Genomic DNA, 11,952 nt, shown 5'->3' with positions numbered 1-11,952 from the left:
GGGTTTAGGAAGCGGGGGGGGGGGGCAGACCTGCTGCTGGTGCCACAGCACACGCAGGCTGGGTGTCGGTGGCGCCTGGTGTGAGAGGGAAGGGGCTCGGGCCCCCCGCAGCCCCCGGCCTTCCCACGCACACGCCTGCCGGCCGGCTGTTAACACCCCCCCGCTAACAACCGGCTCTCACCTCGCCCCCGCCTCCGCTCCCACCCCAGAGCCTGGGAAAACCCATTCCCGAGGTGCTAAGCCCTGATGGAGCCTTTTGGGGAAGGGAAGGGAAGGAGGAGATGACCCCCCCTCCGTGGGATGCAAACGGGCCGGTACCCGTGAGAAAAGAGGGGGATGCAGGGGCAAAGCCTCGCCGTGCACCCCCCAAGAGCTTCATTAGGGATGAAAACAAGCGCAGCCCATCCGTAAAGAGACACCGGAGCCCAGGACCAGGTGACTGTGGTCAGCAAAAAGCTGCTTTATTGGTGACGGCTCCCACGGGGGCCCCGTGGCAGCGATCGGGTTCAAGTCCCTGAGAACACACTGTCCATGCTGGTTCCCCAACCCACACCTATTGCTTTTAAACACATCCTAGTTACAAAAAGCACAGAGTGACGTTCCAGATACTGGAACATATAAATTAAGGTAAGTGATAGTTACAAGACATCGCAATTTTTTTTTTCTTTCTTAAACAGATTATCAGAAGGTTGTTTTTTTTTTTTTTTCTGATCCACAGAAAACGTATAAAAAGCATTTTAAAATCTACATAATTCTCAATGTTGCTGTTTTTGTTTTTTTGTGTTTTTTTGTCTTTTTTTTTTTATAAAAAAGGCACAGTAAAAAAATACTGGCACGATAACATATTTACAACGCACCCATTATGGGCTATCTTCTCTCAGTTTCAGGTTGGAAACATTCGGCTCCGGCTCTGCCCACTGCTCCCTGGGGAGCGCGGGCTGGCAGTGGCCACAGGGGGATGCAGGACCCCCATCCCTGCCCGTACTGGGCTAAATCCATCCCTGGCTCACAGCAAATTTTGCTCTCTGGCAGCATTTCCCAAACTGGTTTTGCTCCTGATGTGCCTGGGGGAGTGGGACTCCACTCTTCAGGCCCCCAGTGCTGGCTTTGCTGCAGTAAAATGTAGGAGCAGAAGCAGAGCCAGGGGAAGAGCCTGGGATGGTGTGGGGGTGACTTCTGCTCTTTTGGGGTGCCCATTGCCCACCAGGCACAGGCAGAGAGCAACGGCCGGGCTGGGAAATGCTGCTGGCCCCTGGTGGGTGCCCACCCAGCTGAGCACCCCTCGGGCACTGCAGCCACCCCAGCAGCACCTGCTGGAGGATGCTTGATGGGGAGACACCCACAGGGCCTCAGGGACAGACCCCAAAGTGCTACTTTGCAAAGGTGCAGGGTGCCCGTGCTCAGCCTGCTTGCACCCCTGGCCACCTCGCTGGCAGGCAGAGAGGTGGCACCGGAGGGAGACACCTTGGCGCTGCGCAAACACAGCTCCGGAAAAGCCCTCCTCCCGCCCCCCGTATTTATAGAAAGCCTTTAAATTAGTCTCTATAAATAGTGCATAGATTTACACTGCTGAAAACATTTCAACAGGACGTAGGGAGCTCCGGGGAATGGAGCAAATGGTGGTGGTGCTGGGTTCGCCAAGCCACCCGTCTGCCCCATGGTCTCCCTGTGGGGTGGCTGATGAGCACCCAGCAGCTTTGCAGCACTGTGGCGTGTCCCAGCATTTGCCGTGGCCAGGTTAAAAAAAAATATAAAATCTTTGCCTATGAGGAGCCAGAGCCTCAATGCTGAGATTTGGGGGCTGGGGGAAAGGATGGGGACAGGTTAGGGGTCTGCGGGAGCGAGGAGGGGTTAGAGCTGAGGGTGGGGAGGCACACACCGAAAAACACAAAAACACCTTAACATCTGGAAGGAAAGAAAGAAAAGCAAGCCAGGGTGAGGCAGAGCTGCGCAGCACCGGCTGCCGCTCCCCACGCATAGCGCGGGGCTGGCCGGTGGGCGGGGGGCTCGACCCAGGCGAGGCAGCCCCCCCCATGCCCCGGGGTTAAGTGCTCAGGACCCGTCCGTGCCCGCCGTCCCGGAGCGGGCAGCGGGGGCGCGCGGCCGGGCAGGCAGGGCAGGGGACAAGGGGCCGCACAGCAGCCTTCAGTACACACACACTGTGCAATACCACAGCAACGACGGCCGGCCGGAGGGCCAGCACGGCCGCACACACACACACGAGGTCCCGCACGCCCGTCGGATACCGGGGAGACTCGGGACGAGGTTGGGACACGCGTCTCCCTAGTACACCACGTTGGCGGGGCACCACGGCGTGTCGGGGTACAGCAGGCAGTGCACGGAGCGGAACCTGTGGAGGAGAGGAGCGGCGCTGAGCACAAGGTGGTGGTGGCCACGCGGTGGCACAACCCTGGGGGGGGTCCCTGCCGGTGGGGTGAGGGATGGGACCCCCCCGTCTCACCTGGATGGGTCCTCCTCGATGGAGAAGGCTCCCTTCATGTGGATGGAGTTGCGTTTGTTTTCGAACATGCCGTAGCTTAGTGTCACCTAGGGGAGCAAGCACGAGAGGGTCAAGTGGCCGACGTGGCCATGAGGATCGATCGGGGGGGCTGCTCTCACAGCCTCCTGGGACAGGCTGATGGGGCTTGTACATCCATCATGTCTCAGCTGAGATGCCCAATTTTTAGGTGGCTCAAGATAAAGGTGACCCCTCCTTGCACTGCAAAGGGGTGCCACGAACGAGCCTCAGCTGAAAACCTCATTGCAAGGCACTTTGTTTGGGGATTTTGGCCTTTAGCTCCAACCCTGGAGACCCTGCTCCCAGGCTCCCAAAATCCCATTGCATGCCTATCCCACAAAAACCATACAAAGGTACCATCCATCCCCACAAAAACCATCCATCATACCAACCACTCCACCCAGCCCAGGGCCCTCGGGGCAGGGTTACCTGTTTGTGGATCTCCGTCTTGGGCACCTGGTGGAGGTTCTCCAGGTGCGAGTGGAAGAGGTTGCTCCGGATGAGCTTGACGCCCAGCACGGACTCGATGATGTAGCCGATGGTGCAGTCGTCGGGCAGGCGGATCTTCTCTGCCGTGCTCATGAAGTGGCCCCCGCTGTGGGGAGACAAAGAGGAGCTGCAGCAGAGCAAGACCCGGGGGGGATGTGGGCACCCCATGGGGCCTGCGCTTGGCTGCTGGGCACCTGGCCTGGTTCTAATTAAAAGACAATTAGGGGAATTGAGGTCCTTTCTAGCTCATTTCCAAGCCCCTGCCGAAGCCCCCATCAAGGCAAAGCGAGCCAGGTGGTGGGATATGTTCAAACATCCCCAAAGGTGCTGTCATCTCTTCCGTGCCCCGCTGGGACCGTGATGGGTCCCCCTGGGTGAGCAATGCCAGCGCTCTTACCTGGCCCACGGGCTCATCTTCAGCGCCAGCCCCCGGCTGATGCAAAACCCTGCTCCTCCCGTGGCAAACCAGAAATGCACAGGGTGCTGCGAGAGAGGGGAAGCAAAGGCAGTGAGACCCCCTCGGGCTGGCCCAGACCCCTGCCCACATTAAACCAGCCCCAACCTCCCTCCCCCCCTTTCCAGCACCACAGGAGCTTCCCACAGGGCGCTGCTGCCACGGCGGTCCCCCCGTCATGTCCCCCCCCTCACCATCTTGTTCTCGCTGATCCTCTCCGTGGCCTGGATGGGCCGGTCCAGGCTGGGCTTCCCGATGTAGATGTCCTGCGTGTGGGGGTAGCTGGAGAGCAGCTTCACCAGCATCCGCACGTTCACGTAGTTGTCGTCGTCCACGTGGCAGAACCACCTGTGGCGGCGGCAGCAACCACGTCACGCTAGGCCAGGGCAGCTCCCCGACCGAGCAGGGCCGCCCAGGCCCTGTGAGGAATTTCTGCCCCAAAAGGCAAACCCCGTTCCCCAAGCAGCGCTTACTTTCTCCCGGACTCGATGAACTTGTCGTACTCCACGGCCATCTTGCAGGACAGGGCCTGGCGGCTGTGGGCAGCCGAGCAGTTGGTGTTGATGACGTTTCCTGAGGGAAGAACTGGGGTTAAAACGCCGGTGCTGGGGCAGCCCACTCCCCCAGATGAGGATGCTTCACCCCAGGTGTGACGGGGGGCATGAAACCCCATGGGCTTCATGCTCGGTGGTCTCCATACCACATTGTTTTGGGCAAAGAGCACACTTGGGCTCTTAAGTGTACGTGAGATAGAATGGGGTTGAAGTACCCCAGTACCGCCCATCCCACATGTAATGCCACCCTACATCACCCCGCCTGTCCTTGGGGCCGTGCCCCCCAGCACCCTGGGAGCAAGGAGGATGGATGGAGGGGGCAGGAGGGGATGGGGCTGGCTTCTCCGCCCAGGATGTGACAGCCAAAGCCCTCGCTCTGTTCCCACTGCCTTTTCCCACAGCAGCCACCTGTTATTTGCTTGCCCAGCTCAAAGGGAATCGCTTCCCCGCCTGAAAGGGACTCATTTGCATGGGGAGAATAGGCTGAGCTGACCCCGACCCCAGGCAGCGGCTGCCAGATAAACGTCCCCCGTGAAACCCCAGGGTCTAAACTGCAGTGTTTTTTGATTGTTTATTGTTTTTCTTTTTTTCACCATTTTTTGACTTTCTTTTTTTTGGAGTTTGGCAACAGCCGTGCTCCCAGGTTGGGGGAACACCCCAGTACAGCCCCAGGCACCCGCCACGCTCAGCCAGGTCACACACACAAAGGGCCAAGGGCCACAGACTCACGTGCTTGCTTCTTCAGCTCTTCATCCTCCCCGTCTGTGAAGATGAAGGTCTGAAAGAGAAGATGGGGCAGCCTTGAGGCTGAGGCCACGTGGCTCTGGGCATGTCCCAGCATCCCAGGGCAGCGCCAGGGATCAGTCCCCATGGGGCACTGCCAGTGACTTCTCCCTCCTGGCTAAAACCCAAAGCAGCACCAGGGCGATGAGCAGCCCCACAACACTCTTGCCCTTGGATTGAGAGGCTCGGATCAATCCCCTATTTACACAGCCCCTTCCTAGAGCCTGGAGCATCCCCATCCCACAGGGCGGCAGCAGCAGCCTGCTGGCACCCATATGGGATTTTGGGAGAGGCAAGGGCTGATCCAGCACAAGGTGGGCGCACGGAGAGGTGCAGCTCCGGAGCTCCCTCCTTCCAAGCAGGGACTTCAGACTCCAGGTGGAGGGACCGGCACGTGCGGTGGGGATGCCAAAGCATCCCCGGGCCCTGCCCAGGCAGGTGTGTTTGCCCACGGCGCCAGGTGCCAACCGTGTCCCCACCTGTGTCAACACCACGCTGCGGTCCCCGGCCGCTTGCACAACACCCCCGGGGTGGAGGAGCTGGCAGCACCCACGAGTGCCTCCGGCCAGCCCCAAGGAGGGGACTGTGCCCCGGCACCTGAGCTGCCCGCCCGGCTGCACTCCTCTATTTACACAGCTAATTCCTGGCATATGTCGCCCGGGAAAGGGGGGGGCCGGGGGCCGCTGTTCGGGCTGGATTTGGGGAAGGGCGAGAAGCAGGAGCAGAGAATAGGGGGTGGGAAAGGCACCGCGATCAATCAGCGCGCAGCAAACAAAGCTGGGGGAGAGAAACCACAACCAGCTGCCAAGCGCTATTAAAAACCAGACGTGCACAAAAGGGCAAAGGAGGAAAGACAAAAGGGCTGGGGGGGGAAGGCAGGAGGCACAGGGGGGGGACACGGGGCCCGAGCGCTGGGGCTGAAGAATTACAAGCGAGCTGGAAACTCGGTGCCACCCCGCGGGCAGCCGGCCCCAGCAGCGCGCTGGGGTTTTGTGGTTTGTTTGAGGAGGGAGCGGGGCCACGACAATAGCGGGTGCGCGGGGCTGACTTTACTCAGCGGAGGAGAGTTAAGCGGGCAGCAGCAGTCATTAGCATACAGCTGCGCTGGTTAACCCGGCGCCGGGTTTGCTCAGGGCCGCGGGGAGAGCAGGGACTTGCCGGAGGGATGAACGGGAGGGTGCGTTCCTGGGGATGGGGCTACAAGTGGCCTTTTGGGCTTAGAAACGGGAAAAGGGGGAAAAAAGAGTGTGGTGGAGGAGGTGGAAAGGCGGTTCTCTCAAACGGACGGCCAAGCGCCTGCTGTGCATCCCTGGTTCTGGGATGGACAAGGGTCAGCCCCCAAATGGGTCAGTAAGGGTTAGAAGATATGGGACCTGCTGATGAGGGCAGTGGGAAGGAGACCTTAGTCCATCAGCTGTAGGGCCAAGGGCGTCCTTGGTACCCCAGGATTGTCAGGAGGAGCTGCCCAGGGACGGTGGAGATGATCACAGCACAAGCACTGCCTCACCCACCCCAAGGCACGTGGCGCCCGGCCCATCCCCATCCACCTCTAGCCCTGCCTCCGCTCAGGCGAGACAGAAAATGTTTGAAAATGTTTGCTTGATTAGCTCAGAAGTGCCGTCCAGCAACTGTGCCTTCAGCCGCTCCAAAAATAACCCCGCAGCCCGTCCTCCGGCCCAGCCGCTATAAATAGGCCACAGGACAATTGTTTATTGCCGGCCGCACCGAAAGCCCTCATCCAACGAGGCATCTTCCCCCCGGGCACATCCCTGCAGTTTTCCCAGTGCAGGTGGGACCAGAGGACACCTTGGGGACACCAGGGACCAAGCACAGGGGCACCCAGCCCTGCACATCACCCCACAGCTTCCCCACCTCCCGCTGCCAGAGCCCAGCCAGAAATTTCAAATCAAAACCAAAATATATATATTTTTTAATTAATTTATCTGCCTTTATTCTACAGGAGCTGTTCCCTTCCTGCACAGCCCTCTGGCCCCGAGGAGGATCAGGCACCTGGAGGTGTCGGGGAACTGGAAAGGGGCCAGGGAAGGAGAGGGACAAGAAGGCACCGTGTCCAGGGGATGGGGGAAGCCGCGGCTCAGCCTTCTCCTGGGACCAACCATCCTACAGCCACGGATGGGGCCAGGCTTTGCAAGTATAGCCCAGAGGTGGGGAAAAGGACACGGGCAGGACCCCGCCAGTGGCTTTGCGGGCAAAACGTGGCCAGAGCTGCAGCTCCAAGGGCTGGCTGTGAGGGGCAGCACCCCGAGCAGGCTTCGTGCTGTCACATCCCCTCGCACCCTCACCCACAGCAGCCACAGCCCTGCTGCCGGGACCCATTTGCAGCAGGGTGGGACACCGCAGCCACACGCTGTCCCCTACCACCAGCCCCTCTCCCACACAGAGAGCCCCCAGCCCTTGAACTCCCCCCCTCCCCATCCCCAGGGATGGCACCGAGGGGGGACCAAGACCCCCTGCCACCCCACACAATTAATTTCCCAGTGGGGCAGAAGAGAGGAAGGGCCCGCTCCCGGCACGCTGGCGGCCGCCCTGCCTGCCCAGACCCCTGCCCCGGGAGGCGCAGGAAGCCTCATTGTTCTCCAAAGTGCAACTTCAAGAAACACAGGATGCCAAATCCGCGCCGAACAATAGCTGCCCCTGCTGAACGCGCCCCGCCAGGCAGCACAGAGGCACCCCGGGGTCCCCACGGCCAGGGGATGGTGTCAGCCCCCTGTCTGCCTGTGTGGGGATGGGAGCCCCCTCAGCTGCCTCTGGTGCCCCTGGGGAGGGCTGTTTCTTTATTTTTTTTTTCCACCCTCCCCTCCATTTCTCCTTTCGCAGTGACTCATTTCCCCTCCTCTGAGCGAGCTCGTGGGTTGCTCTGAGCTTGGTGCTGTGCAAAGCACCCCGTGGGCCAGGCCACACATGGGAGCAGCAGTCTTCTTCCTCTTATGCCACATCTCCAAGCAGTCCGAGGGGCTGCCAGGGCTGACACACACCCAGCAGATACCAAACCTGCCCCCCCTTCCCCTGCCCAAAACAGGAACCTGAGCCAGGAGAGCCCCGCGACCCCACAGCGCACAAATCCTGCACCTTCCCCATCACGTCTCACTTCCCCATGCTGGAAGGGGATGGAGCACCCCAGCACCCCCCCCCCCAGCACCCGGGGGGGCTGGCAGCCCCTTTCACTCGAAGAAAAAGAAGGAAGCAGCCACTCGCTCAGCACGAGGGCCCTGGGGCGAGGCGGTGAAGGGGCGCTGAGTTTGAAGCCCCCACGGGGATGGGGTGCGTTGGAGGAGCAGCCCCTCGGGGAGGTGTGGGTGCTGCCAGAGCAGGTCCCTGCCCAGCTTTTTGTCCCCTCCAGCAGATGTTTTCTACAAACAGCCCCGCTCCATCCCGCAGCGGTTGGGAGGGAAAATCCCCACCTCACCTCAGCGGGCAGGGAGCAGCACGGCGGCCGTGTCCTTGTCCCCATGGCTTTCCCTGGGATGGGGTCCGGGTTGGCACAGCCCCACAGAGCCAGGGAAGGGGCTCGCAGTGCTCTGGCGAGAAGCCGAGGGCCCTTCCTCCCCCTGGCTCCTTGCAGCAAGAGGAAGAATCCTCCACTGTAATTTTAAATGCTATAATTTTTTAATAACCTCCGCACAAACAATGAGCTCATTGTGCAGCCGGGGTCCCCCGCCCTCCCGCCCGGCGCTCCACGCACGCCGCTCGCCCGCGCCGAGGCTCTTATTGACTAGGCCGGCAGCATCGTTAGGGGCAGGCAATTAACGGCCCAGACAGCGCCCTTGTCCCTGCTCAGCTCCCCAAAACCACCTTGCCTCCCGGGCTGCCCGGGGAGGGATGCTCACATGTGAGCTGAGTTGAGCAGTGCTCAGCACACCCCAGGGCACGGCCAAGGGATGGAAGGGACCCAAGGGACGGAAGGCACAAACAGCCTCCCCCATCCCAGCTCCCCAGGGGGCACCCAAGCAGGGCACGTGCCCATTTCCCCCAAGGACACGAACTCTGGCCAAGGTGCTAAAGAAATTTTGGGAGCCGCCAGCGGAGGAGCAAAGGAGCGTGCTCTCCGGAAGGCAAATGCATTCCTCGGCGCCTGGAGCAGGAATTTTTCAAAGCCTGCAATTATCGTGCCGAGCTTGGGGGAAAGCAAGCAGCTCCCACGCAGGCGGGATGGCAGCCCAGTACAACCCAGCACGGCCCAGTACAGCCTGTGGGCACCGCAGCGTGCGCCGAGCACCCGCTGCCCTCAGCGCCCCAGGGACCTGGATGTTTCTTGTGCAACTCTGCCACTGCAAAGCACCCGACTGAGCAGGAAACCCGTGGGTTTGGGTGGTTTGGACTAGCTTGGCATCCAGGACTTGTGCATAATGGCCACTTTCCTCCTCCCCCCTCTTTTCTTTCAAGTGTAAAGTTTCCCCCAGGCTGCACTCCAACAGTCCTAAGGATACAAATGCCGAGACAGCTGGAAAAGCTCCCCAAAGCAAGGAGGGGAAAACCCCACAACCCTTCCCCAGTGCCGCCTGTCTGGCCTTGCTTGTGCAAGGCAGGCAGCAGGCTCTGAAGGCAGCAGGGCTCTGCCCTCTGTGCAGAGAGAAAAGCAGGAAGGAGAAGGGGGTGCCCGGTTTGTGAGTGAGCCCATTGCGGGGTGGAAGGGACAGACCACAGGAAGCAGGGACTATTGTAGGCAGAACAAAGAGTGGGGAGGAAGAACACAATAGCTATTCCCCCTATCTGCCAGGGTGCAGGCTGGAGCTACCTGCCAGATTTAACTCCTTCTTGCCAGAGCTCGCATCACCCCTCCATGGAGCCTGGCTAACCAAGAGCCACAAGGGAGGCTTCAGGAGGAGGAGAAGGGGGAAGGAGACGCTGTGCCAGGCGAGGGGATTCTCGGCCCTCAGGCAGGAACTTCCCCACACCCTCCTGTGCCGAAAATGAGAGGGCTGGGATGAGACGAGCTTGACTCAGACCCAGAGAGCCGTTGGGGTGCAGGCAGCCCCACCGCAACGCGGGGCACCAGCGGGGAGGTGATGCACAAACCACATAGGACAGGGCAGGGATGGAGAGCAGCCACACGGCACCACCACCAAAAAAACACCACCAAACAGCTTGGCCCCAAGCTCAGAGCAGCCCCAGGTGCCCTGAAGTTTCCCAAAGCAGAGGCAGGGTCAGTGTGGGAAGGCTGGAGCCGATGCCAGCAGCACGCGGGCTCGTCCCCTCCATCCCTGCAGGAGTTTGCGCCGCCTCCAGCTCGCTCCGCAGCTCCTTGTCCTCAAGTGCTGCACAAGAGCCGTCACTCAGCGGCTTGGCTTGTCAGTCGGGCACCTCGCCGGGCTGCGGCCCCCCTGGCTTCATGGCCCTCATCTCTAGGCAACCTGACCTGGACACGGCCGGCTCCGGCTCCCCCGTTCCCATGGAAAGTGCCACACAAGAGGCTGCGAAGCCTTTTCTCTGCGCCGGGAGAAAAGGGGCTTTGTTAGCTTGCCCAGGGGGACAGCGTGAGAGCCGAGGCTCGGGTCTCTGGGAATCCAAACGGACAAACGAAGCAAAACAAAACAAAAAACCCCCAGAAGAAAGCCGGGGCTCGCAGGAGGGAGGGGAGGGGGGAAGACCAGCCATTCCCAGGATCATCTGTAGGTGCTCAAAGAGCGTTTCCCCCACCACCACCGCTCTCCACCCCCTCACAGTGACAGCGGAGCATAAAAGAGGCTTCCATTAAATAACCGTACCAGGGAGAGACGGCAGAGACACTGCCAAGTCCCGGGGACATGAGCAAAAAGAGGGACAAGATCCCCAGGAGAAAAAAAAAAAATAGTAAAAACGAAAAAGAAAAGTCAGCACACTTGGAGTAACGTGCAGCAGCCAGGAGCCAAGCACACCCACAAGGTCCAAGGGAACTGAGCGGAGGAGGCACGGGCAGGTCGAGCCCCCTTCTCCCCTCCCAGTCACTTCAGGCTTCCAAAAACCACCAAGGAACAATTCCAGGCCAGGAGGAAACACGTGAAGACAGTAGGATGGGAGGGTTAGGACGAGACGTAACTTACTCGGGAAGCTGTCTAAGGCTAGAAAAAGTGCCTTAAAAGCAGAAGGCAAGGCACATTTCCTAAGAAAGTCCCCCCCTTTTTTTTTCTTAAGTTCTGTGTCAGTGCTTGAAGGACAGAGCAGGGCAGCCAGGACAAGGTGTCACCGAGCTCAGGGCTGGCACCAGCTGCAACTGCCCCAGCACAGGCAAGCTGGAGCAGACCAGTGGGAGCCCCCAGTGCTGCCCGGATCCTGCTGAGGGGACCAGGAGCCTGGGCACAGCTCTGAGGCCAATGTCGCCAAGGCAGCCGAGTGCCTGTGCCCCCAGGAACTCCCCATGGAACCCCCCAGGGAAGCCCAGGAGGGCGCCAGGGCCGCGTCCCTACTCCGTGCCTCAGTTTCCCCAGTGGAAACCCTTCGAGGCAGCAGGGCAGAGCCGGGGGCTGAGATTTTGTGCACCACTCATTACGGGGAGCCCGAGGCAGGGGTAGCCGAGCCCTCTCCATCACTCACCCACCCACCACTCGCTCTCTCCAAAACCCCCCAAACCTCCCCCAAAACACCCCCGGCGCTCCGTGCCACCGGGCGGGCGGCCGGAGGAGGTGACACCCGCCTGGTCCCCGGCCCTGCCCCGCCGGTCGCGACCTTACCATGTCGCGATTGCGGGAGATCCAGGTGTCGAGCAGCAGCTCCAGGCGCGCCTTGTGGAACTTTTTGGTGGTCTTGACGGCGATGAAGACGTCGCGGGGAGAAATGTCCTCGGCGGGCGGCCGGGGAGGGCTCGGGGGAGCGGCGGGCACCTCCCGGCGGGCTCGGCTCAGCCTCCCGAAATAATCGGCGAAGCTGCGGAGGCCGCCGGAGCCCTGCGCCGCCTGCCCCGCCGCCCCCAGGCTCTGCAGCGCCCGCTGCGCCCCGCCGGCCTCTCCCCGTGCCAACCCCGGCCTCCCCGGAGGCTCCACCATGAGCACCAGGAGGCAGGTGAACATGGAGCCCACGAGGGACAGCAGCAGCTTCCTGCCGCAGCTCTTCAGCATCCTCCTCCACCACCGCCTCCACCTCCTCCCTGCCGCCCCGCTCCGCCACCGGCCGCGCTCCGCCCGCGCCGCCGCCGCCGCCGCCGTCCCCGCGGCGCGCCG

The 11,952-nt window shown here is 61.2% G+C and overlaps 1 protein-coding gene across 1 annotated transcript; it reads right to left on the bottom strand.

Moving 5' to 3' along the window:
* Nucleotides 1-436: 436 nt before the first annotated feature.
* Nucleotides 437-11,952, bottom strand: LFNG (LFNG O-fucosylpeptide 3-beta-N-acetylglucosaminyltransferase). The gene is made up of 8 exons (XM_068698931.1): nucleotides 11,467-11,952; nucleotides 4,745-4,793; nucleotides 3,935-4,034; nucleotides 3,656-3,809; nucleotides 3,405-3,490; nucleotides 2,948-3,113; nucleotides 2,462-2,547; nucleotides 437-2,350 (listed from the first exon to the last, which is right to left on the bottom strand). The coding sequence occupies exons 1-8, from the start codon at nucleotides 11,848-11,850 to the stop codon at nucleotides 2,284-2,286; spliced, it is 1,092 nt and encodes a 363-aa protein (XP_068555032.1). The 5' UTR covers nucleotides 11,851-11,952; the 3' UTR covers nucleotides 437-2,283.

This window comes from Anas acuta, chromosome 15 (genome assembly GCF_963932015.1).
Source record: "Anas acuta chromosome 15, bAnaAcu1.1, whole genome shotgun sequence".
NCBI classification, from domain to species: Eukaryota; Metazoa; Chordata; class Aves; order Anseriformes; family Anatidae; genus Anas; species Anas acuta.
This window is presented reverse-complemented; position numbering and strand designations above follow the sequence as displayed.